The 26547-nt window shown below is 45.9% G+C and overlaps 1 protein-coding gene across 1 annotated transcript in view; it reads right to left on the bottom strand.

Annotated features, from left to right (window-relative positions):
• Positions 1–26547, bottom strand: part of ARHGAP17 (Rho GTPase activating protein 17) — a 54069-nt gene that overhangs the window by 6012 nt on the left and 21510 nt on the right. The window contains exons 9-17 of the mRNA XM_065892476.1: positions 23363–23490; positions 21812–21923; positions 21180–21261; positions 18911–18991; positions 16920–17033; positions 14115–14206; positions 12826–12985; positions 8406–8569; positions 1123–1728 (exon numbers count right to left, since the gene is read on the bottom strand). Of these exons, the coding sequence (XP_065748548.1) occupies positions 1123–1728; positions 8406–8569; positions 12826–12985; positions 14115–14206; positions 16920–17033; positions 18911–18991; positions 21180–21261; positions 21812–21923; positions 23363–23490 (1539 nt within the window). The remainder of the gene's footprint in view (positions 1–1122; positions 1729–8405; positions 8570–12825; positions 12986–14114; positions 14207–16919; positions 17034–18910; positions 18992–21179; positions 21262–21811; positions 21924–23362; positions 23491–26547) is intronic.

Raw genomic sequence — 26547 nt, 5'->3', positions numbered from 1 at the left:
AATGTAGCTTTGTTTTTTTAAACATAAAAGCTGAACTGTCATCAGAAAAAAAGTTAACAATTTATAACACACACAAATCATGCATTATATTCCTGAAAAAAAAAAAGTTATCCCAAGAAAGACTAGTCGGTTAACCCTCATCACTTAGGGTACCAGTGTGGGGTGTATCCTTCGCTCATTTTCAGCAGAGATGTCATTCAGGACGCTTGGAGGGCCCAGAGGTATATTTTGGCTACTTCTCTAAAAATGGCTCCACTTAGGAAAATTTAAAACTACGCTGTTCTAAGATATGATTCAAAGTTCCTAATTACCATTTTAAGAAAACACACTAAAAAAAAATCTATCCATCCCATCCTTAAATCAAATAGTAAATTAGAGCACTTGGGACAGAAATTTTTAAAAGAATCATAATTAAAGAAAATGGTCATGTTCTAGACTGTCTATAAAAAAAATACCCCATTAGGTAGGTAAAATCTGTACAATCACCAATACCCAAAACAGATTTCCATGGAATTATGAGGAAATACTGATTCTTCTGTCCTTTGCCACTAGAGGCTGGCACTCTCATATGATCGTGTCCCAAATCTCCCTTTCCAGAGCATCCAATTTGGCACAAATTACGTTTTTTAAGATTATACCTGAAATGCTTCACTTTCTATGGATATTTTTACTCTTAAAAGGAAAATAAGCATTTTAATGAGGGATTCACTAAGAAATGGATGTCATGCTCAAGTTGTACAATACCTTCCACCTGGATTACTAGGTCATTATACCTAGAAAAATGTAAATGTAGATGGCTCTTAAACACATAGTGAACTTATACATCAGGGGTTGGCAAACTTCAAGGGCGAGGTAGTAACTTTGAAGGCTCTGGAAGTATATGACCTCTGAAAGGACTACACAACTCTGCTGTTTTAGCACGAAAGCCAGAAAGAATATGTCAACAACTGGGCGTAGTTGTGTTTCAATAAAACTTTATTTATAAAAGCAAGCTGAGGGCCAGATCTGGCCTGCGTGGTAGTTTGCCAACCCCTGATATAAACGAAAGCCTAAATGAGGGGGAGCAGTAAAAAGCCAGGTAGAGTGGACAGGGGGAAATGTCTGAACCCACTTCCCACTTACCCGTGACTATTTTGGAGGAGGTGGGAGCTGCGATGCTGAGGCTGCCATCCCCGGCGGGGTGGGCGCCAGGAGGATGAGGGGGTGGGGGCACGCTGGGCCGGTTCCTCGGCTTTGGTACTGGTCTCGGTCTCGGCAAGGTTCCAGCGTGTGGCTGCGCGGTCTCGGGGTTACTCACCACCTGGCCGGGGTTCTGTTTTCCTAGGGGCGGAGTGCTGGGGGGCGTCGGCGTCTGGGGAGGGGTGTGGGAGGACTGCTCGAGTCCGGGCTCACCGGGCAGGGCCCCGGGGGCCGGCGGGCCCTGGCTGCCTGGCTTGGTGAGCGCTGGCGGCGGTGTGGCCTGCGTGGGGGGCTGCGGCGGCGGGTGGCTGGGGGCTTGGATCGGAGGCAGGCTGCTGGAGTATCTCCGGGGTGCGGAGAGCTGCGAGGTGGCGCAGGGCTGGCCTGGGGCCTGGCTGGGTGGCTGAGTTGGGGGAGAAGGGCTTCGGGTGGACGGCTTTGGTGACAGGCTGGGTGGATGCTGAGATGCTCCTGGAGAACTCTGGCCCCCGGGATGGCCAGGAGGTGGGTTTCCAGGTTTCGGGGGTGCTGGAGCAGGTTTTTTAACAGCTGCACGAAGGAAAAACACCTCTCAGGAAGAGCAGCACGGTGATGGCCAACGCCCCCCGGGCCAGGGCACCGAGGCTGGTGTAAGCCAGCTGAGATCAGCACCCACGCCCACTCCCAATACCACACCAGCTGATGGCACCTCACCACCATGGTCCTCCTCCCCCAAACCCACAGTCTTAGTCTAACCATGAAAAAAGCCTCTGACAAACACAAATTGAGAGACTGTCTTTAAAATGCGAGTACTCCCTAGAACTGTCAAGGCCGTGAGAAAACAAGGGAAGGTGGAGAAACCGTCACAGGCCAGAGGAGAATAAGGAGACGTGATGACTAAATGCCCTGTGCTCTTCTGGGTGGGAGCCAGCAGGGGTTGAAAGACGGCTGTTAGAGGGAAAACCGGTGACATTTGAACAAAATGAGTTTGGTTAGTACTAATGTACCAACGTTGGTTTCTTAGCCGTGATAAATGTACTGTGGTGATGTAAGATGTTAACAGAGGAAAGTGGGTCAGGGGTATACGAGAACTCCAGACTATCTTTGCAACTTTCCCGTAAATCTAAAATTATTCCAGAATCAAAAGGTTATTTTTTAAAAGTACATTATACACATATAGGTCTTTACAGACCTGTCATTTTAAAAGCTGAATAATTAGAAAACTCAGTTAATGGAGGCCACCCCGCCTACACGGAGTCTCCGCTCAAAGCCTACTTGACAGCGACCTTCTCTCATGAGAAGAGACACAGAGAAGCAAGAGCAGCTAAGCGGTGGTGGGGTGGGGGACCCCTAAGCACGACTGGTCTGCCTGTACAGACCATGGGCCCCTTGCTCTAAGCCATCTTCTCCTAGAGGACTTGATTTTTTTTTTATAACAGAAATTCTATGAATTCCAGAATCACTTGTGCTAATAGATATATTCTAGATAAAAGTACAGATCCGGACGATCGCCTTAGATTCAGCTCTAAGGAGAGCTGAATCACATCAGTCTCCTCCCTACACCAGCTGAGATCAGCACCACTGGCGGGTGGGAATTTGGTACTGAGGATGGTAAGGTAGGTAGAAAAAACAAGTCTGGAGATTGGTTTTGGGCTGAGAGGTTGGGTGGAAAGGAGAGACTTTAGCATATTTCAAGTTCTGCTGAGATCTTACTAATCGCCTAAGGAAGGGAGAGGGAAACGAAGGGAAGAAATGAACATGTATCACTCACCTAACACATGACCAGCACCAAGTTGGGCCCTTTACATAGATTGTCTCATTTAAGTCTCACAAGCACACCGCAAAACAGGCATTGTTATATCCATTTCACGGTGCAGAAAACCAAGGCTCAGAGAGGTCAAATGTTTGTAAAAGGTCACACAGCCAGTACGGAGCAGAACAGAGGCTCACACCATGTCCTGTGGACTCCTTGGACTCTTTTTTCCCTCTTCCTTCTTCCTGCACTGCCTGGCTTCCTGCTCATAGGGTCCAGGATTCAGGAATGAAAGGAGTATAAAGTCTACTCTATTGGCCTAGAACTTCTGATCACAGAACTGGGAAGACCCAGTTTCCCACAGAAACAACCAACCAGCTGACAAAGAAATCTGGAATATTAGCCACACTCTGGATATCATAAGCAACTTGAAAAGAAAAGTTTCTAGCTCTCTGTTCTAAGTAATATTAATTATAAATTCATATTGGCTAAAAGATCATTTTTTTTTTTTTTTTTTTGTGGCCTCTCCCGCTGCGGAGCACAGGCTCCAGACACACAGGCTCAGCAGCCATGGCTCATGGGCCCAGCCGCTCCACGGCATGTGGGATCTTCCCAGACCAGGGAGGGCACAAACCCATGTCCCCTGCATCAGCAGGCGGACTCTCAACCACTGCGCCACCGGGGAAGCCCTAAATGATCATTCTTGACATTTAAGGGAGCAGAGGGAATTAGAAGAGGAAGCATGAGAGTAGCGTGATAAGGCTCAAGTCCCACATTGGCCACGTCCATCGTGGAGGCCAGGCTGGGAGCAAGGCAGGCCTTGTCTAAGGCCACCATGAAGGTGCTGGGAGGCTGAGCCAGGGTGGGGGATGGCACACAAAGGATCAAACTGAGATCTATGATTGCATGAAAAAGGAAGCAGGAAAGACTCCGAATGGGGCTACGAAGGAACCTCAACCTGAAAGCAGGGGCTCTACCTGGAATCCAGGTAGAAAAGACCTAATTTCCCTTGAGCACCAGTTGGGATACAGATGAAGGTGGTGGTGGCTCAGAGGAAAGCCTTCTTAAGATTTTTCAATAGCAAAACTGTTATTTATTCTATTTCCCCAGTCCTGGTTACAGAGGAGATATTAAAGTGATACAGACTCAGAAATATATCCTTTGCCCATTTTTCAATTGGGTTATCTGTTTTTTTGCTATTGAATTGTATGAGTTTCTTATATATGTTGGATATTAACCCCCTAACTTGACTGTGGTAATTATTTCACAATGTATACATATATTAAGTCATCACATTGTATTGTACATCTTAAAAGAAAATGCAACATGGGATTCTGGATTGATACTGGGACAGAAAGAAAACGTTACTGGAAAAACTCAGAAATCTGGTCAAAGCCTGAAGTTTAGCTAATAATATTGTATCAGTGTTAATTTCCTGATTTCAGTAGTTGTTCTGTGAGATAGTAAAATTAAGAGAAGCTCAGTGAAGACTATATGGGCATTCTCTATACTATCTTTGCAACTTTCCTTTAAGTCTAAAATTATATAAAATTCAAAAAATTTAAAAATATATATGTCATTTCATATTGAAGATTATCCATCCTCCAATAAATACAGCTGGGAGTTAAGACAGGGCACCATGGTTCACATGGAATTTAACTGGCTTTAGAAGCATTTTCAGTAAATCATGTCCCTTTCTAGACCAGAGTTTCTCAACCTCAGCAGTACTGACATGTTGGGCTAGATAGTTCTTTGTTGCTGGGGGCTGTCCTGCACATTGTAGGATGTTTACCAGCATCCCGGGCCTCTACCCGCTAGATGCCAATACCACTCCCCTCCCTGCCTGTGACAACCCAAAACGTCTCCGGACATTGCCAAATGTCCCGGATGGTGGGGGACAGCTAAATCATCCCAAGTTGTTCTAGATCTAAGAGGCACTTGGAGCTCTCGGACCACACATATTTGAGTGCCCTCTCTGTGACAGGCACAGGACAAGGGCTAGTAATACTGGAGTGCATGGGACAGGTAAAATCCCAGCTCTCTAAGAGCTACTAGGGGAGACTGGCAATACGCTAAAAAACAAATTTAAAAATTTCAGATGGAGGAAAAGGCTCTGAGAGAAATAGAGTGATGTGACAGAGAATAATTTATGTGAGTGGTGGGGTTGGCAGGTGGTCATCAGTTCAGACTGGGGGTCAAGGAGGGTTCACCGGGGAAGTACTCTTTGAGCTGAGACCTGAATGATGGAGGAACCATGTGTGGAGCAGGATAGAGTGAACAGAAATAAATCCATGCCTATACAGTCAATTGATCTTCGACAGGGTACCAAGAATACACAATGGGGAAAGGATAGTTTCTTCAACAAATGATGCTGGGAAAACTGGATATCCACATGCAAAAGAATGAAACTGGACCCTTACCTTACACAATACACAAAAGTCAACTCAAAATGGATTAAACATAGGACCTGAAACTGTAAAACTCCTTGAAGAAAACACAGGGGGAAAGCTTCATAACATTTGTGTTGGCAGTGATTTCATGGATATGACCCCAAAAGCACAGGCAACAAAACAAAAATAGATGTGTGGGATTACATCAAACTAATAAGCTTTGGTACAATCAACAAAGGAAACGACAGAATGAAAAGGCAACCTACAGAATGGGAGAAAATATTTTCAAACCATGTATCTGACAAGGTGTTAATTTCCAAAATATATAAAGAACTCCTATAGCTCAATAGCAAAGAAATGAATAACCTGATTTTTAAAAAAAAGAAATTAAAAGAATTATCTATTTATTTGGCTGCACTGGATCTTAGTTGCGGCACACAGGGATCTTCATTGCTGCACGCGAGATCTTCGTTGTGGCATGCGGGATCTTTAGTTGAGACATGCAAAGTCTTAGTTGTGGCATGTGGGATCTAGTTCCCTGACCAGGGATTGAACCCAGGCCCCCTGCTTTGGGAGCACAGAGTCTTTAGCCACTGGACCACCAGGGAAGTCTCACGAACAACCTGATTTTAAAATGGCCTAAAGGGACTTCCCTGGTGGTACACTGGTTAAGAATCCACCTGCCAATGCAGGGGACACGGGTTCGAGCCCTGGTCCAGGAAGATGCCACGTGCCGCGTAACAGCTACGTGCGTGCGCCACAACTACTGAGCCTGTGCCCTAGAGCCCGTGAGCCACAACTACTGAGCACACGTGCCACAACTACTGAAGCCTGCGTGCCTAGAGCCTGTGCTCCACAACAAGAGAAGCCACCACAGGGAGAAGGCCTCACACCACAACAAAGAGTGGCCCCTGCTCACCACGACTAGAGAAAGCCCGCGTGCAGCAACGAAGACCCAACACAGCCAAAAATAAATAAATAAATAAAATAAAATGGACTAAAGACTTGAATAGACATTTCTCTAAAGATGACATAAAAATGGCCATCAGGCATATAAAAAGGTGCTCAACATCACTAACCATCAGGAAAATGCAAATCAAACCCAAAAACGACATATTACCTCACATCTGCTAGAATGGCTAATATAAAAAAAAAGACAGCAAGTGCTGGTGAGAATATGGAGAAACTGGAACTCCCATACACTATTTGTGGGAATGTAAATTGGTACAGCCATTATGGAAAACAGTATGGAGGCTCCTAAAAAAAATTAAAAATAGAACTACCATATTGATTCAGGAATCCCATTTCTGGGTATTTATCCAAAAGAACTGAAATCAGGATCCTGAAGAGATTATTTGCACATCCATGGTCACTGAAGCATCATTATTCACAATAGCCAAGACATGGAAACAACCCATATGCCCATTGACAGATGACTGGATTTAAAAAATGTGGTGTATATATAAAATGGAATATTATTTAGCCTTAAAAAGGAAGGAAATTCTGTCATATATATAACAACATGGACAAACCTTAAAGACATGTGAAATAAGCCAGTCACAGAAGGACAAATACTGCACGATTCCACTTACATGAAGCATCTAAAATAGTCACACTCTTAGAATCAGAGAGTGGAATGGGGGCTGCCAGGGGCTGGGGGTATACAGGAGAGGTGGGGAGTGATGGAGAGCTGGTATTCAACAGGCATAAGGCTTCAATTATGTCAGGCAGCTCTACCTCATTGGGCCTACAGTACAATACTGTACTGTACACTTAAGAGCACAGTACTGGGTACTGTACACAAATATTTAAGAGGGTCGATCTCATGTTGTGTTCTTACCCCGATAAAATAAAAAAGAAGAAACCAAGTGAAGACGTGGGACAGAACGTTCTGTAAGAGAACACGTGTGGAAGCTCTAAAGAGGGAATAAGGTTAGTGCACTGAGGGGCAGAGTGCAGACCAGCGAGGCTGAAGTGAGTAAGGGGGCAGGGGAAGAGCTGGGCTCACAGGCGGCCCGGCCAGACCACGTGGCCAGGCCACGCAGGGTGCGTGGTGGGAGGTCTGCATGGAAGGCACTGGAGAGCTTCAGCCAGGATGACAAGCTCTGCTTTGTGTTTTAAAGCCACCCCCTGCTGGAGGGCATTATGCTGCGTGAAATAAGTCAGAGAGAAAGACAAATCCTATGTGATGTCATTTATGTGTGGAATCTAAAAAATACAACAAACTAGTGAATAAAACAGAAAAGAAGTGGACTCACAGATATAGGGAATGTACCAGTGGGGAGAGGGAAGGGGGAAGGTGCAAGATAGGAGTAGGGAAAAAAAAAGGAGAGTTATTATGGGATTATATGAAATCATTTGTGTGAAACTTCTGAAAATTGTAGAGCAATATAGAATTTAAAGAATCCTTCATTCAATTAAAAAAAGAGGGCTTCCCTGGTGGCGCAGTGGTTGAGAGTCCGCCTGCCGACCGGGGTTCGTGCCCCGGTCCGGGAAGACCCCACATGCTGCGGAGCGGCTGGGCCCGTGAGCCATGGCCACTGAGCCTGCGCGTCCAGAGCCTGTGCTACGCAACGGGAGAGGCCACAGCAGTGAGAGGCCCACGTACCGCAGAAAAGAAAGAAAGAAAGAAAGAAAGAAAAAACAGCCATTTCCCTGGCTGCTAGGTGGAGGACCACGAGGGCGTAAGTGGGAGCAGTTCAGATTACATGTGAATAGGGAACTAGAAGGCCCTGATCCCAATCCAGAGGGCACGAGTGCTCCCAGACTCACGAAGCCTGGCTGGGACACAGGCCAGGCTGTGGCAGTTCCAAAACAGAGCGAGGGCTTGGAGCACCAGATTCCTGGAAAGTGGGGGGCATTTCTGGAGAAATGACTGCTTGTTAAGCTTTGTAGCTTGAACATATTCTTAAATGTCTGCTTTTCTGTTCTCCATTTTTCCATCTCCCTTTAATGATTCTTTTCCTTAACAAATGGTTTTTCTGCTTGCCATTTTATAACACACATGGAACCATCGGAACAAGCTTCTCAACCTGACCCCTGCACCGACCCAGGAAGGTTTGCACATCCCTCCCCAAGGGTGCAGAGTAAAGGTGGTGACTTACCTCGGCGCACCGTGTGAGGGCTTGGGCCGGCGGAATTGTGCGTAGGGCCCACAGAGAGCTGATGGGAGCCGGCAGTGGCCTGGGCCTGGCTTTGGCCAGGGGCCGCCTGACTGCTGTTTCTCCCGGGTGCAGGTGCAGCCGCAGGATCCTTGGGCTTTGGAGGACTAAGGGAAGCAGAAGCCAAGTTAGATGTCAGGCATTCCCAGCTATAAAAGCTAAACATGCTGTAAAATATCAAATTCCAGCTAGAGTTTTCACTGCAGCGGGCAAGGAGGTGATCTGAAAGTTTAAACAGCTCACACTGGGTCTGTGAAGCTAATATTTGGTGCCACACAGGACCACATATTTTCTGAGACTCATGGCATCAGACTATCTTCCAACTACTCTGCCACTTAAATATCATGATAGAGGCCATTTCAAGTTCTAGTGTGCTTGCACTCAACTTGGGCAGTATTTAAACACATGAAAGGGTTTTTGGGCTTCAGAATAATGCGATTTTGCCATATACATTGCACAAAACTAAGCAAATGCAATAGCAAGATACTAACACTGCTCTAAATTACAAAGCACTCAATTATTATCAATAATTTGGACTTCAGGAAAGAGGAACTCCGAGAGGCTAAATGATTGCTCAGGGCCCAGCATTGGTTAATACTGGGGTAGGGATCAGAGCTCAGGCTTCCTAATTCCTGGCTCAGAACTTTTTTTTTTAAAGTTTAAAAAAATTTATTTATTTATTTATTTATTTTGGCTGTGTTGGGTCTTCGTTTCTGTGCGAGGGCTTTCTCTAGTTGCGGCAAGCGGGGGCCACTCTTCATCGCGGTGCGCGGGCCTCTCAGTGTTGCGGCCTCTCTTGTTGCGGAGCACAAGCTCCAGACACGCAGGCTCAGTAGTTGTGGCTCACGGGCTTAGTTGCTTCGCGGCATGTGGGATCTTCCCAGACCAGGGCCCGAACCCGTGTCCCTGCATTGTCAGGCAGATTCTCAACCACTTGCGCCACCAGGGAAGCCCTGGCTCAGAACTTTTTATACTGAACTTTATAGCTACAATTTGTCAAAGTCACCAAAGAGTAAATGGCGTTAGTGAGATGTACACAAAAATATCTACAGAGCAAAAGAAACAAAGAGCAAATTGATAACTGACGTTCTATTTGTCCTTCTGCAGTGAAGACTAATTATTATCTTAAATAATATATTTAGCCTTGATTAAACAAATTGAATGCTACAGGTAAATGAAAATGTGTAAGAGTTTGCTAAGACTTTTTTTTCTCCAAGAAAAAGATTTAAGCCCAAACGAATACATGTGTGGTAGCAGTTACGGAAAGACCAACGTGGAGCTTACGACGTGCACGTGAAGCACTAGGGAGTTTGAAGCCTTAGATATTTTTAACCAAAAAAGTGAATTTCCTCAAATTATGCGGGTAGAAAGGTATTCAGGAATGCACGAAGTCCTCAGAGTTCAGCTATAAGGATTTAACGAGATTCCAATCTCCTAAGCAGCTAGCTTCACACAGCATGAGGCACTCTCTCTCCACCCAAAGAAGAGGTGAGGGAGTTCTCCCAAGGCAAAGTCACCTCTGGGCGGAAAACAAGTACACGATTAACAGGCCATCCTTGTTTTATCATTTATTTTACTTTATATGTAATCATTTAGTGCTTTATAGGTGGCCAAGGTGGACCAAATGCAATAAAAATGTTAGCACGTACTAGAGGGGCTCATCTTTTATAGCAGCTGCCAGTTCTGCACGACCCGAGATACCACCTGAAGTGGCCTCTGGTGGTCATCTGCCTGGGTCAGAGTGGAGAACTGAATTTGTGCAAATAAAGGTGTCGACTTCAAAGGTATTTTTCCTTAAAGTTGCTATATATTCTTAGTCCACTCCAGGTGGTTAACCAAAAGGTGAAGCAACAAAAGAGCTTTTTAAGAAAACCTATCATCATATTTTCTACCTTGTACTCATGTATCACCTGCCCTATAGGACTGAAAGCCAGGGGGTTGGGGGGATGCTCAGTATAGCAGAGACAGCACATATTATTCAGTAAATCTGATTGGATGGATGGATGGATGGATGAATGATGGATAAATGGATGGACGGATGAATGAATGGGTGAGTGAGTGAATGCCAGGAATATAATAACTTCACTAACTTGTTGCATTCAAATGTTTACTAGTTAGCATACTGAATGACAACAAGCAAACGGTACATGAACAACGAGTACACATCAAACAGGTAAGAGAGGCTTATAAGACGGCTAGACACTTATCGGCTTCTGGCTCCCAGCCCCAAAGCAGTATGGTAAAGAATGCAAACAAATGTTGCTTTCTTTTGAAAACAAAAAAAGCAGTCTTTTTTCCCATCCTTTGCCAACCGGAGGAGTGAAGGCAAAGCTGGTTCACGCCATGCCTAGTGATCCTTGGGGCATGGAGGCCATGCCCACAGGCCAGCGCCTGCAAGAAGGCTGGGGTGTCTGGCACCCACTGCCAGCAGATGCTGGCCTCCTTACCTGCTGTCGCCCGGGCTGGACCCCTGCTCCAGTATGCCCGCAGAGGAGGGGACAGCCCCACCCCCTGTGCTGCTTTCGGCCCTAGAGCTCTGGGGAGGGGGCTCTGGGCCCGCTGGAGCCAAGGTGCTGCCATCTGTGGGCGGGAGTGGCGGCTGGAAAGCAGGGGATATGTGCTTTCTATTTAGGGTGCCACCCCTCCGGTGAGCCTGGAAGTCCATAAGCTTCACACCAAAGCTACACAGAGAGAAGAAACAGTCAACAACACACCATGCAAGCCGACTACTGACACAGAAGCCCATTGGTCCTCGCGTGTAAAACCCCACACGCAGGGACAGCCACCCAAGTTGCCCAGCATGCAATGAAGCGGCAAGGACCAGATTAATGGTCACTCCTGTTACCCAGGCAAGCAACTCAAGTGGGCTTTAAACTTGGACCTGGTACCCATCGATGCCCTTTCTCAAAGTGGGTATGGGCAGCTGAAAGCAAACGGGCAGGCTTCATCTTGAGTAAGTGACATCATGTTTGTGTTTTTATTTCCATAGTACGATGTACAAGGCGATTATCTCGAACCTCTGTGTTTGGGCATCAAGGTGGAAGCTGAGTGCAGAAGTGCCACCAGTGGCAACGTAAGGCTGTCACATCGCACTGCCTCTTAAGCTGAGACGTACAAACACTGGTCTATGCGTATGCAAAGAATGCATCTGAAAGGATGTGTAGGATTGGAAAAATAGTTGCTTTTGGGAAGGGGATGGTGGTTGGAGGACAGGTTAGAAGGGATATTCACTTTTCACTGAAGCCCACTGGTGTATGAACTTTAACACTTTTTTCCAGTTCAAAAAATAAAAAGACACATGGCTCCCTGAGCTTGTGGCTGCTGGGTCAGTTGGCGGGGGGGAATCCATCCAGGAAGATGGCTAAGAACTGTTTATTGTGTGCTAACTAGACCCATAATATTCCATTTTGTAACTTAAAATACATGAAGGCTAATTCTGTGGAGGACAGAATTTGTCATCAGGAAGCACTTCTGAATGTGGGAATGTGGGTTCAGAGAAGTGACAGAATAGAAGAGTAAAGCTTTTTCCTTTTCTATGGGCTTAAAAAAAAAAAAAAGGCAAAACAGAAAACAGACCACACTATAAGTTTGGGCAATTAGAATAAGAGCTTGCTGTTTAGTTTTAATGTAAAACTACTTTCAGTAACATTATTGCACGTATGCGACAAAAGCACACGACTTCTAATTCAGCATTATTGGTGAACACAGTGGCACTTCAGCACACATGTCGGATAGATAGGCATCTGAAGGCAAAAATCCCAAATAGCCTTAACCTTTGAAAATCCCACAAATCACCCAAGGAGCCTAGCAACAGAGACTAGTACTGTTTCTCACTAGTCCAACACAGGCTTTTCTTTTGATTCCAGAATTGACAAACACTGAGGTTTCTATGGTTGGCTTCCAATGAGGGGCCAGGTTATACAAAGAATGTATGTCTTCAGACACCAACTCGCACATGTCACTGTGAGAGATGGGTTGTTCTCACATTCACTCCTGGACAGACGTCCACAATACCTAACTTTTTTTTTTTCTTTTTCTTTCTTTTTCCCCAACCAAGTGCATTTAGGTGAATTTGTAACATGTGTGTGATGCTACTGTGTAGGGCTTATCAGAGACCACCAAGTAAAGCTCGGATGCGTCAGGTATGATTGTTAACTGACAAGCTACACGCCTACTTTGGGGTCAGATTAATGTTTGGAATGGACTAAAGCAGAATTCCTGAAACTAGCTGGACTCTAACAGGCCTGGGTGCAGGCCACTCCCCAATGGCAAGGCCACTGAGGCAGGACCAGGGACGGTGGGCCCACCGACTCCTCTCCGAGCCATCGACCACTGGTGTGAAAGTCAATAGCTCTGCACACACCTCTCCTTCTTCACCAGGTCCCCCTCCATCACCGCCATGCTGGCAGGCCGCTTCCTCTCCAGGGTCCCCGAGTCGACAGGGTCATTTCCAGTGTGGGATGAGTGATTGGAATTTGGGGTGGTGAGAGGTACGAATGCTTCTGATACATTAAATTCCACCTCTGCCAGAAGAAAGAAACAAGTGTATATGAGACACAGGGCACAGGGGTTGAGGGAACTTGAGGACACCCCACTGGAACAGGAGCCTCATTCTTCCATCCACAAGCCCTCACTATTTCACAGGTGGAAGCCCCGGGCACTCTCACCTTCCTAAAGGACAGTTTACCAAACCAGGGTGGCGGGTAAAATAAGAAAACCAGAAATAGGGGAGGGGGTATGACTCAGAATCCAAGTCACACAACTCCCCTGCTTTCCTTTCTGTTAAAAAAAAAAAAAACATGGAATACAGAAGAGGAATGTGAGCATGGGTTATACTCATCTGAATCATAAAAAATAAGATATTTACAGCTTGATATTAAATAGAAATAAAAGGCAACATCAATTCCATACTGCCTATAGCAGATTTTGAAGACTCGTTTTCTCAAAGGAAATCTTGGACAGAATGACAATATTCATTCATCCATCACACATTTACTGCACAACCTTACATGAGTGGGGCGTGATTCTCGACGGTGAAAGTCAGTGGTAAAGAAAAGATGAGCGTGCCCTGGCCTCATGGAGCTTACACGCCAGAGGATGACAGCAGGGCTGCTCTGGGCGAAGCTGGGGTGGGAGGTCCAGACTCCCAGCACTTGCCCAACCAGTACCCGCAAAGGGAGCCGCGGAAGTTCTGAGGATCCCTGCATATTTAGTGTCACCTCTTCTATAAAGCAATCCCCGGCACTTTGGGCCCAGCATGAGTTGTCAACTCATTCCCCATCCATCTTCCTTCTAATGTGCCATGTGTTACAATTTCTCTGATGATGAAGCCTCCTTCTCCAGTGACCAAGTTCCTCCAGGGAAGACAGCATGTCTTCTTACCAGCAAACATATGCGCCTAGGGAGTGTTCAGTATACACTGGCTGAATGAATGACTCCATGTTAAGTGAAACAAAGTGAAATACACAATAATGTGGTTACTGCTTTGTCAAAATATGAATGCAAATAGTCTAAAAAGAAACGTGAAAAAGTGAAGCCAATTATGTAATCATGAAGGGATTACTGAAGTATCTGCTTCTTCAAAAAGATTTTTTATACTATTGTTGTATATTATTGTGCTTTTGGAGTCAGTGAACTCCGAGTGGCAGTTACCTTCGGGGAAGAACCAGTTGGCATGCTGAATGATGGGTTCAATGACAGCAACCACGTGGACGGATGTGGCCGCTGCCATTTCGGCTAGCGTTCTGCAAAGGAAGTTCACAAAGTTAAAACACCTCCCCTAGGCAGCCTCTGATTTCTGCAGGTTGGGTCAGGGCAATTCAATTTTTTTTTTTTTTTTTTTTTTTTTTGCGGTACGCGGGCCTCTCACTGTTGTGGCTTCTCCCGTTGCGGAGCACAGGCTCCGGACGCGCAGGCTCAGCGGCCATGGCTCACGGGCCCAGCCGCTCTGCGGCATGTGGGATCTTCCCGGACCGGGGCACGAACCTGTGTCCCCTGCTTCCGCAGGCGGACTCTCAACCACTGCGCCACCAGGGAAGCCCCAATTCAATTTTTTATATCAAAAGGATAAAACATTTAAGTACGAATGCAAAAATTAAATGCACAAGGCCCTGGCCTAGGGGTGTGGCAGTGATCACCCAGGAAGAAAAATTGCCCTGACTCGGCTGTCACTTCCTAGTCTGTGTTGTGATAACAACTAGGTGTAAGTCAGTGACCAACAGTGTGTCAAAATGCTGGTTTTCAGTTGTTTGGGGACAGGGTTGCATTTACCCACTGGCACAGTCCTTCCCCTGGGAGTCATCTTCTAAGTCTCCAGATTACCACAAACCCATTCTGCCTAGAATGCAGCCAAGCGTATGCAGTGTTTCAGGGTGCCTCTCATCATCAGAAGACCTGGACCCCCGCATTTACACATATTATTAAGGCTGTCACGCACGTATGTGGACTGGTCCCAAGATGCATGTCCAGAAGCTGACTGTGTCCGAATACCCAGGGCCCACAAGGAAGAAAACAAAGAAGAATCGTTCCTGCTGTTGAGGGGCTCATATCCAGTTCAGAGTCAGAACACGGGAAAGCAGACAAGCTGCAAGGGCCTGACATTTACTGAGCACCTACCACGTTCAGAGCCTCGGATTCCTCCCTGCATTTAATTTTTACAACATGGCGACTGTTCTGAGGCCTTATAAATGAAGACACTGAATCCCTGATAGGCTGGATCCCACACCTGACTGCCCCAAACCTATCTCCCCGCCTCATTTTATCACTCTGACCTCTCTTTCTATTGGGGAGAACATTTTCACCCCAATTTCCAACCAGGTGAAAGTTCTAGCTCCTTTTAAATTCCAGCTTAAAATGCAAGCTTTGCCTGTAAATTACCCTCCCCACCTGTTCACACTTCCCTCTGGCCATCTGGATTCTGATCCCTCCCGTACCTTAGAACCTTCGAACTGGGGAGGAACGGTCCACTCGTGTTCTTTGCAAACTTTTCTTTTTGAGGAGGTACTGTTTGTCTACTGATTTCAAGACCTTTTTATATATCTGGATATTTTCTGAGGAACTCCTAGTTTGTGAATTGCCATTTATTTAAGGAGCTTTCTGACTTACAGAAGTTTCTAGCTGTTATAGAGCTAAATCTATTTGTTTTCAGAACTGATTTTGTTTATAAAATTCGTTTATATCCCAAAAGCTAATAAATATTTACCTGCCGTGTTTATGTTTATTTATTTATTTTTTTAACCTGCCATATTTATGACATCACTCTTTATATTTACCTCTTTGGTCTTCCTGGTATTTATTTGCTATAAGATGTGACGTACTATGTAGTTAGCTTTTATATCCACTTATCTTTCATTTGCTTTATGACATTGGATCTTTGTAAAGAATCTTATAAATACTTTCTGAAACAAGAGTGAGCATACATGAGGGAATGAATGAGTTAAAGATAGAAAGATTTTGATTCAGAAAGTCCCTGCATTTTTTGATGGAAATCTGAACCGCTCATGATTTTACAAAGCTGAACAGCAGTGACGGGGGGCGGGGGGGCAGGGAAGGGTGGTGAAGCTTAAGGACAGACCCTGTGGGCCCCACCATTTCCCTGCTGTGCAACCTTAAGCAAATTATTCGTCCTCTCTGAGCCTCAGAATCCTCACCTGCAAAAGTGAGGACAAAAGCACCAACTCCAAAAGACAACTTGTGAGGATTAAACGGATCATCATAATGCCACCAAACAGAGCAGACAACAACGTGAGCGATTTCCCAGACGCTTTCTAGCTGACCTCCCTGATCCCTCTCCTCCGGTCAATCTACAGCTCTCAATGCCAACAAATTATCTTTCTAAATGCAATTTGATCAAGTCATTCTGCTGAGAAACTCTGATGCTCCCTTCCCCCCCATGACCCGTAAAATAAGTTCCTAACATCTCAGCAAGATACGTGAGGCCCTTCCTAACCAGGGTCCAGCTCCTCCATAAACCTCAGCCACAGCCTCATGGCCCCTGTGCTCAAGTTACATGAGACCACGTGATTACGCTCCCCCCCCACCCTCCGCCAATATAGACACCAGGCCCTTTCACACCCGCTGTGCGGGGCTCATTCAGGTCCCACGCGTGGGAAACCATTCATCCATCAGCCCTTCAAGTGCCATCGCCTCCTGAACTTCTCAACCTGAGCTGTGTTCCTCCTTTATAACGTCTGTGATACACAGACGTGTATGCGGAGCTTATCACTGCACTATAGCCATCCACCTGCCTGGCTGCCCAGGACTGGGGCCCCTTGAGGACTGGGACAAGGTCTCCTACACCTTTGTGTGACCAGCGTCTGGGACAGGACCCAGCTCACAGCAGTGCTCCGAGAAAGTCAGCTAAAGGGAAAGATCAACTTCAGAGGTGAGTTACATTTCTATTGTTTCCATCAGGCGGAAAGAAGTTAAAATAATAGGATATGGGAAATGATTACTCACCCTTCATTTTTGGCCCATAACAAGTTAGGGCCTAACACGATTGCAATGTTGCTGGGAGTCATTTTATTAATGTCACTGGTCTGAGCAAGCTTTGCAAGGAACTTGATTAAATACCTATGGAACAAAAGAGAAGGGGGAGAGCATCTACTCTGAAATATTTGGAGGAATAGTATCTCCCTGCCTGGGGGGCGCTCAGCCCCAGACTGCTCAGGTGCTAACTGCAGGGTGTTAAATGACTAAATCCAAATCGGGCTCGGGGTGTGTTCTTTGTTTCATGGAACAGATAGTTTAGGGCTTGAAAGGTGAAAACAGATCAAACGTAAACCTCAAAGATTCGATCTCTATATGCTGTGTATTTCTTTTTTTTTTTTTTTAACAACTTTATTGGGGTACAATTGGTTTACAATGGTGTGTTAGTTTCTGCTCTATAACAAAGTGAATCAGTTATATATATACATAGGTTCCCATATGTCCTCCCTCTGCTGTGTATTTCTAATCCGTTTCTCCTTTATGCCCTATCTACCCCGAAATAGATTATACTATGATTAACAATGGGATCAATGTTTTTAATACAAACATAATAAAAAAACAGGAGTATAGTCATATTGCTTAAAAGAAACTGTATTTGAAAATGCTTTAGGCTGTAATTATGAAGATATCCAATCTATCATATAGATATACTCTCTTATGTACAAGAACAGCACTATAAAAGCAAAAAAGTACGGACAACTCAACTATCTACCAATAGGGGGCTGATTAAATATGGACAAACCTACAGGATGTATATTAAGCAAAGAAAGCAAGGAGGAGAATGATGTATATAATATACATTGCCATTTGTTTTTTTAAAAAAGTGAAAGCTGTGAGAGAAAGAAATGTTTGTACGTATGTATATGTATATATATATTTGATTCTATATGTATCATCTCTTGCTGAAAGGATATATGAGAAACTGAAAACATAGGTTGTGTCCCAGGAGAGGAAGTAGGGTGGCTGGGAGAGAGGAAGAGGAGAGAGATTTTTTCCAATGTACATCTTTGAACTTTGAACCATGGGAATGTCCTCCCTATTCAAAAAACAATTAGTAAACATTTTAATGAGTAAATTAAACAAAAGAAAAGGCTAAATCCCAAAGTAAAAGAACTGTAATTCAGTCTCCACCATAAGACACGAAATAGGCTAAGAGTATCTGCAATTCCAAGCTGGATGTGTTAAATGAATCAAATAAGGAATATTATATATATCAATGCACTCATAAGGCAAAATTGAGAGTTAAGATGTTAAAAGAGAATGTTTAGCTTAGCTTGGTGACAGGACCTAAGACTGAAATTAACGGTCGAGTGGCATACCAGAAATTTCACCAGTCAAGTACTTGTCATTTTGGACCACATCCTCTCACAACACTTTCTTTGGTTTTAAATGACTTTGTTACCTGGGGCTACCTTTTACCCTTCTCTCTATGCTTCTTCAAAGTTATATTTTAAGTCAAAGGGAAAACAGAGGTTAAATCCTAGAAAGTTATTCCACGGTAAAATTTCCTGAAAACATAGTCATTCCATAAACTAATACAGAATCTGCATTTCTTGGCATTTTATTTAGTAGGATGATTTGTGCTCTGCTTAAAATAAATTATGTAGCATATACGAAAGATATTATAGAAAGTACAGCTATTGTTTAATTTTTGCCTTGCAGATACTGGACAATTTAGACTCCGACATACTGTCAGTCAACGTTTCCACAAGAATTTTTTTCCCCAATAGCTGCAACGATAAAATGATCCGGCAACTTACCTATTAATGCCAGGCACAATCAATGTGCTTCAGCATCACAGTGATATACATCCAAACCCATTCCCAGCAAGCCCGAGTTACTCTCCAGAGGATTTTTTTGACGTGCCAAACATGCTTGAATTAATGGCCTCTCTGCTGTGGATTAAACCATTCTTCACTGTAGCCTGGTGGCTTAATTTGCAGAACGCCAATCATACATACCTAAAGTTAACAAAGTTTTGTGGTGGCAACTTCTGACATGTTCTCCATAAATCCTGAAGTTTTTTGTCTTGATCTTGTACACTGAGGAAAAAAAATTATTCGTAACCATTTATTAATACTCATTTTAGGAATACCTGTGTCCATCTGCTATATTAACAGCGATGCCTCTACTGACAGAGAAAGCACAGCTGGAAAACAGCACAGCGGGAGTTCCCTGGTGGTCTAGTGGATCAGGTGTGGCACTTTCACTGCCATGGCCCGAGTTTAAGCCTTGGTCAGGGAACTGAGATCCCATAAGCTGCATGCTGCAGCCAAAATTTTAAAAATCAATAAATTTTTAAAAGCCCAGTTTTTGGGAAAGAAATTTGGAGTCAAATACTAACTAACATACTCTGAGCAGTGAGTCAGCCTTGCCAAGACTCAGTCTCCTGATGTGCCAAACTGGGGATAAGAATGTTAATTCTGCCAAGTGACCGTGAGGCTTCAGAGGCAGAACAAGGAGGGACCCCCTCGACCAATGCATGGCACACAGGAGACATTCTGAAAATTCTGTCTAGAAAATGTGTATATTCACGTACAGCCTTGGGGAGCCAGATGCTCCCAGCACCCAGACCCCTGGGTCTTCTCCCTGCTCTCAGTACTGCTCAAAGGCTCCAGGCCAAGAAGCCCTTTCTGTTGTGAAGCAACTGCTGGAGGTCTTCTGCTGTAGAGTTCCGACGTGCAAGCTTTCACAGCCCCAAAGAGCCTGCAAAGCAGAGTCAACTCTGCCCACCAGCAGCACAGTGTTCGAAGTTGCCCATACGACATGCCTTTGGACTTAAAACCTCCTCCACAACTGAACCAGCCTGCAGAGCTTCGGGTAGGGGTTAAACATGATTATACTTTAGAAGCTAGGTGACGTGTCACCGGGAGGGGATGACAGTTCTCAAGTGTAGAAGCGACACACCGGTGGACGGATACCTTCCCTTACAGCTTATTTCCTCACAGGATGAGTTTGGGAGTCTCAGAACAGAGAGAAGAGTCAAGGCCTAGGAGAAGCGAAGGAGCCCACCCAATACGAGACCCTAGAACCCCGACCTGACACTGAGGGCAGGTTCCATTCCTTCAGCCCCACAAACACAGGCACTCACGGCAGGCTGCGCCCTGGGCTGGGTTCCAAGGACACAACCAGACCAAGGACTTACTCTGACTTTAAAATCCTCACCACCTACCAGGGACAAAGTCTCTCACTCCACAGCTACGGAGAAAAGCTCAGATGCCTGGTTCAAGTGACGACATAAAGCTCGTCGGAGCACACAGCTTATTTGATGGGAACGGGTGACTGCATCTGAAGACGGTGGGGGAGGAGTGGAAGGGCAGGGGAGATGTGTTCCTCTTCCCTTACAGGTGAGAAATTAGGCACCTCTGAGTGAGAACCGGGAGGGACAAGTTGACAAGGAGGTGGGCTGGTCGGCGGGAGAGAAACCTCTAGAACTTTTGCAACAAGACTGCCTTGCCTAAACCAACTACTTCCGGGCAGACGGAAGCTGGGAATGGAGGGGAAGGGATAAACAACAGGAACTCCAGCTTTGGGGCAGAGAGCTCTGGGTCTGAATTCCAGCTCTGCCAATTATTTGATGCCATTCCTCCCCCAGCCTCAGTTTCCTCATCTGTAAAAGGAGGATAACAACAACTTCTGCCTTTTATGTCATTAATTACGGGCTACAGGAAGTAATGGGCATAAGGATTACCACGGTACTCAGAACTCAGTAAGTGCTCAGTAAACATCAACTATTGTTACTGATAATGGTAACATTATATCATTACACAGCTGAGCTCCCACACAGCTCTAAACACACGATTTTAATGTTATTATTATTATTTTTAAAAAATTATTTATTTATTTATTTTTGGCTGTGTTGGGTCTTCGCTGCTGCATGCGGGCTTTTCTCTAGTTGCGGTGAGCGAGCGCTATTCTTTGTTGTGGTGCGCGGGATTCTCATTGCAGTGGCTTCTCTTGTTGCAGAGCACTGGCTCTAGGCGTATGGGCTTCAGTAGTTGCAGCACGTGGGCTCAGTAGTTGTGGCACACGGGCTTAGTTGCTCTGCTTCCCGGACCAGGGCTCGAACCCGTGTCCCCTGCATTGGCAGGTGGATTCTCAACCACTGCGCCACCAGGGAAGTCCCTTAATGTTGTTTTTATGATCCCCAAGGATAAGATGATTTACAAAGGGGACAGAGTATTGCGTCGTTTCCTTTAGCTTTTAAAACTAGGTGTTCTTTAAACTTACCTTGCAACTTGTGTCCATTCTTCATACAAATTAAAAGTCATCAAAGGTTCAGGCAGTTCCCGTAAATAGGACTTTAAAGCACCTGAAATTATTAACACCCTCTTTGAGTATGACAAGGGGCAAGGCCGGAACTCTCAGGATATATTATTTTGCAAATTGAAATGATCTCAACTATAACCGTTCACAATGTATAGAATAAATCATGAATTGGCAGGAGTGGTTACAGAATGAAATGCTCATAAAACAATTTCCATCCCTCGTAAAATATATTGAGAGATCAATAGAAAATAAAATTAGTTTCAAAGCTATCTTCTTAATAAGACATCACCTCTCTAGGCAGATGGAGATTTGGGGGTAAAAGGGAAGAAAGTAAAAGCACGCCTCTAAACATTTGGATTATAAGCTACCTTCACCTTTACTTAATAATCAGGAAAACAAAACAAAACCCCCAAAACAGGACTAGAAAAGATATGTATGTGTAAGTGTACACACACATGCTTTTCAGTTTTATTTGTCATTTCAGTTTTGTCACTTAAACTTATAAGGAGACCATGTAATTTTAACTGTCACTTAATATTGGATCTTTAACTGATGATCTGTTACCACCTTGAGGCCGCCTCCTTGGAGCTCACCTGCTACAGCATGGGGGTCTGAGTAGAACTCATCCAGGTGAGAAGTAGAACAGTCTAAAGCAGCTTTCAGTTTCTTTAACTTGGAGGCCCCAGCCCCAATTCGGAAAAGGCCCTGAAGACAACGAAAAGCCGTTAGTGTCAAGTTCAAGTTGTGAGGCTTACACTGACTGGCAGTAAAAATCTGATGGAAGAGCCTTCCACCCACCCCGCACCCCCAGCTCCAGCACAGCTTATCCAGGAGAGCTGCAGGGCTGCCGGGAGGAGTAAAGAGGACTGAGCTTGTACCCCGGGCAGAGTGACAGGCAGAGAGCAGACCATTTTCAATCAGTGCTAGCTCGTGCCCTGCCCCATTGCCAAAATAACCATGCCTGTTAGGAATCTATTTAAAAGCTATATTTCATACTTCCACCAGGTTGATCACCATGGATTTTCTAAATTTAGGAATATTTTTTAAAAACTGAAATCTCAAGAAAAATTGTTAGGCTTGACTACCGGTCACTTTCACTGCCCTAAATGTTACGCAGAGAAAAACCCATGACAGGTCAGCCACGGGAGCAGGCCTGATGGAGACGTTGGGCCAGCACTTATAAGACTTGGGCTTTTAGCAACATTAATCTAGGCAGTTTCCCAACCTCAGCAGTACTGATATCTTGGGCCAGATAATTCTTTGTTGTGAGGCTGTCCTGTGCACTGAAGGATGTCTAGAAGCATCCCTGGTCTCTACCCCCTGGATAGACAGTAGCAACTCTTCCCCCTGCTCCCCAAGTTGTGACAATCAAAAATGTCTGCAGACCTTGCCAAGTGTTCCCCGGAGGCAGTGAAACTGGCCTTGGGTGAGGAGCTCTCATCTAGGCTGTTAGGAGCTGAGGTCACGTTGATGGGGTCAGGGTGTGGGGGCGTGACTGGAAGCAAATGCAAGGAAGGTTCCCCAGGGGGTTTCTTGATCTGGGTGCTGATTACATGGGTGAGTTCAGATGGTGAAAATGTATCAAGCTGTTCACTTATGATACATGCACTCTTCTATATGTACGTTACACTTCAATACTAAGCTTTCAAAGGTTAAAAGAAGACTTGTGTTTTGATTCTAGCTCTGCCCCGGCATGAATTCCTCGTGTGCTGAATTCCTTGTCTACACAAGAAGAGTAATGAGACCTGCGCTGCTTGGTTCATGGGGTTTTCTGGGTAAGGATTCCACAAAATAAAGTATGTAAATGCCCCTCCCACTGCCACCCGACAACATAGTTCTACACAAATATAAAATTCGTGTTATTAGAAACTAAAGCTCATGGGAGCTCTGGTTCTACAGCACCTCATGAAATTCATTTTCACAAATCACAACCACAGTGTAAAATGAAATAATCAAATGGGACCAACAAGAAAAAGGCAGAGTGTACTGCAGGTAGGCAAGGTAAGTACTGCTCTGTGAAACCCTGTTTCATTTAGGGTCTACCACGGCACCACGGACAGGGTCTCAGCGTGAAATGTGGTCACGGTGAGCGCGGTTGGAGAGCCACTGGTCCGCAGAGGCCGGCCGGGGCGGCGGGGTCTCACCTCCTCCTTCATGCCCGTCTCCAGGAGCAGCATGACGCAGGCCTCGAGGGGCAGCGCGATCTCACGCCCGCTCCGCTTCAGGTGTTCTTCCAAAGGCGTCCCGAAGGCGGGCTTCTCTGCCCACTTATCTAGAGCAGCAGACCATTCAGTAAGACACTAGACAACCTCACGGCATTGCCAAGTTATTTCCTCCCCCAAACTACTGAAGGGGATTTTTCTTTTTTTTTTTTTTTAAAGCCCGTAGCCAAGGATTTGGAAAGGGGGAAGCATCTATTCTCTTCGCTTTTGTCAGTTCCCATTTACTAGGGTACAAAATGTGTGCCAGCCTGGGGAGGTGACCAGTGGATCAGCGCCCTGACGTGCCTACGTGGCACCCAATGCAAGATGCCCAGTGGAAGCTGCGATGGTGCTTCTGGCCCAGCATCACACCCGCATTTACCCGAGATGGGTGGGCTGCCTTGCGCTAAAACCAATGGTCCATCTAGGCACACTGTTTTCACTGAAATTTATCTAGCCATGAAAAGCATAACTGGTCTTCTACCTAGAGGACGAGAAATAGACTCCTTCCATTAAAAAAGGAAATAATTTCTTAAAAATTTAAACACAGGCCAAGCATTGTCATACAGGACTGGAGAGGGCCCACGCCAACCCCTATTAGAGGTGACATCTCCAGGACATGCAGCACTTCTGGTGCCATATCCCCAAAGAGTCCAAGGTTCTGAGTAGGAGAGAATGTAGCCCCAAGGCAGCTGAGGCTGGAGGCTGTGCTGACAGCAGCAAAGCAATACTGCTTATTATTTTCCAGTGATATGCTCTGCTTCGTTCCACAAAAGATTTGAGGCAGCTTAGCAAAAAGACATACAATAAAGCGGGAAACAGAAACAGGCATTTCGGACATGGATGTATTGAAGGAGAGTAAGAGGGGTGTGGTTGGGCCCAGCCTGCCTGGCGGGGTGCAGAGATCCAGCACTGACTGAGAAGCACACAGAAGCCAAAGGGGGCACACCAGCTGGTGGAAAATACTCCACTGGGGAAGCGTGGTTCTTTCCAGCGACAGGAAGGGCTCATGTCCCTCTCAGCCTGTGGACGTGTGTCCTTCAGCCACTCTGGTATTCGAATCCTGGATTCCAGGCAGGCAGTGTAACCCTAGCGTGGCTCTGACACTGCCCTACACGTGAGAGCAGGTGGGGCCCATCACAGGAAGGAAAGTGAGATCCCACAAACCCACAGACCTGGGCGCTTGTGAAAAGTCAAAACTTGATGGAAAGAGCAAGTAGGGTAAAGGTTAAAGGAAGGGGTGGGGAGGGCGGAAGGCAGTGGCCACTCTCAGAACTGTCCGGAGGCCCCTCGTCCCTGGCTTCAGCCCCGGCCCTGGTCAGTGGAATTCCAAACACAAGAAGCATCCAAGGGCCTGGCCCTTCTCAGAGCTCTGCGACAGTCCTCTCAAAGGCCAGATCTTACCTTGAATACTTTCTCTCTTTTATCTAAAGCAACGATTCTCAACGCAGGCAGAAAAGGGCCAGCTGACCCTTCGCCTGGGCGGATACATCAGAATCACCCAGGGGAGTTCTGCAAACGACTCCTGCCGTCACCTCCCCATGCCCGACCCTACTATGCTGAGAGGCGGGCACAATCCAGACTCCTGCTGGAACTTTCTAGTAAACCCTGGACAGGGTGCCCCTCCCCCACCTCGGTGGAAGGTTGGCAGAGGGTGGAGGTGAGAGCCGCTGACCTAGAGGCCACTCCAGAGGCAAACTCCACCGCAGGGGCTGCTCCTCAAACCACAGACCTCTGACATGCAAGGCCCTGCAGCAGGCACCCAGAGTTCACAGCGGCCCCCCCGCCCCTGGGATGAGAGCAGTCTACATGTGAAGAAAACACAAGACACACAGGCAAACGCACGACAGCAATGAACAAGACAAGACGTGTTTGCTAAGCCGTGGCAGAAAAATGGTATAGACTAGGGTCGCAAACACAATCGTCTGCAGGGGCCGGATGGGCACTGGAGGTGCGGGATCGGGGTGGGGAGGGCGTGGTCGGCCAAGACGCAGCAGCTGCTCCTTGGCGTCAGAGCAATGTCACCACGCGGGAAAGCAGACCCAGCATCACCAGGCCCTCTGGACTTTCAAGAGAAGCCAGAAGTTAGCACTGTTATGTGAAAAGAGTCTGATTTTTAAATGATGGCAGTTAGTTTAAAAAGAAATTTATTTTTATTTTTAATGAGATATGGCTGTTTGCGACTTCTGGTGTAGACCATAAATGCTAGAGTGATTCAGGAGATGAAAGTGTTCACTGTTGGCTTCAGTTGTCAGAGAAGGCTTCTCAAAGAAGGGGAGCTTGACGAAGGTCTTAGAAGATGGACAGGAATTAAATAGACCAGGAGGACTTAGGCTGAGAAAAGACCAGGGATCCTGAGTCTGGGGATGGACACTTTATTCCACACCTGTGCACCAGGCAACAGGGGCATGGAGTAGAGTGAGGCAGTGAGAATGACGAGGAGGGCACAGCAGAGGGAAAAAGGCACAGAACCTGGCGAGAGGGTATCAGAAAGGAAGGAAAAGATGGCTCCGAGGTTTGAAACCTGGATTGTTTGGAGAAAGGAGGTACCAAGGAGATGGAGGCGGGGAGGAAAGGCCAGCTGGTATGGGGGAAGCATCAGTTTGCTTCTTGAGATACGCTGAGTTTAAGGTGACAGCTGGTCATCAAAGGGAACTGACACTGAGGCTGAGAGGATAGAGATGCAGGTGTCAGTGGAGGCCACCAAAATGAGGGGATTTTGAGAGAAAAGGTGGGAGGGAGGGAGAAGAACACAGGAGAAAGGACTGGATCTCAGGAAAGGCTTGACTTCTTAGGAGGGGACAGACATGAAGGAAACACAGCCTCAACAATGACAGAAAACAATCGAGTGAAACGAGGGGAAAAAAACTGACAAGGAAGAGACGGCTCAAGCCACGTCAAATGCCAGAACGTAACAATCAGAATCATCCACCCATTGGGACTTGCAATGTTTCTTTGTCTGTTTGTTTTAATAGCAGAGTGACTGGGAGTAGAAACCAGACTGCAAAGTGTTAGGGGTGGGAAGGGGGTTAGAAAACAGAGGTGGCCGACGGAAATGAGTCATTCGAAGAACCTCCCAGGAAAACGAAGGAGAATGCAATGAAACGGGGCATCACGCTGAGGACAGG

Source organism: Phocoena phocoena, chromosome 15 (assembly GCF_963924675.1).
Source record: "Phocoena phocoena chromosome 15, mPhoPho1.1, whole genome shotgun sequence".
NCBI lineage: Eukaryota > Metazoa > Chordata > Mammalia > Artiodactyla > Phocoenidae > Phocoena > Phocoena phocoena.
The sequence above is the reverse complement of the archived record's forward strand: the minus strand, read 5'-3'. Positions and strand labels throughout refer to the sequence as shown.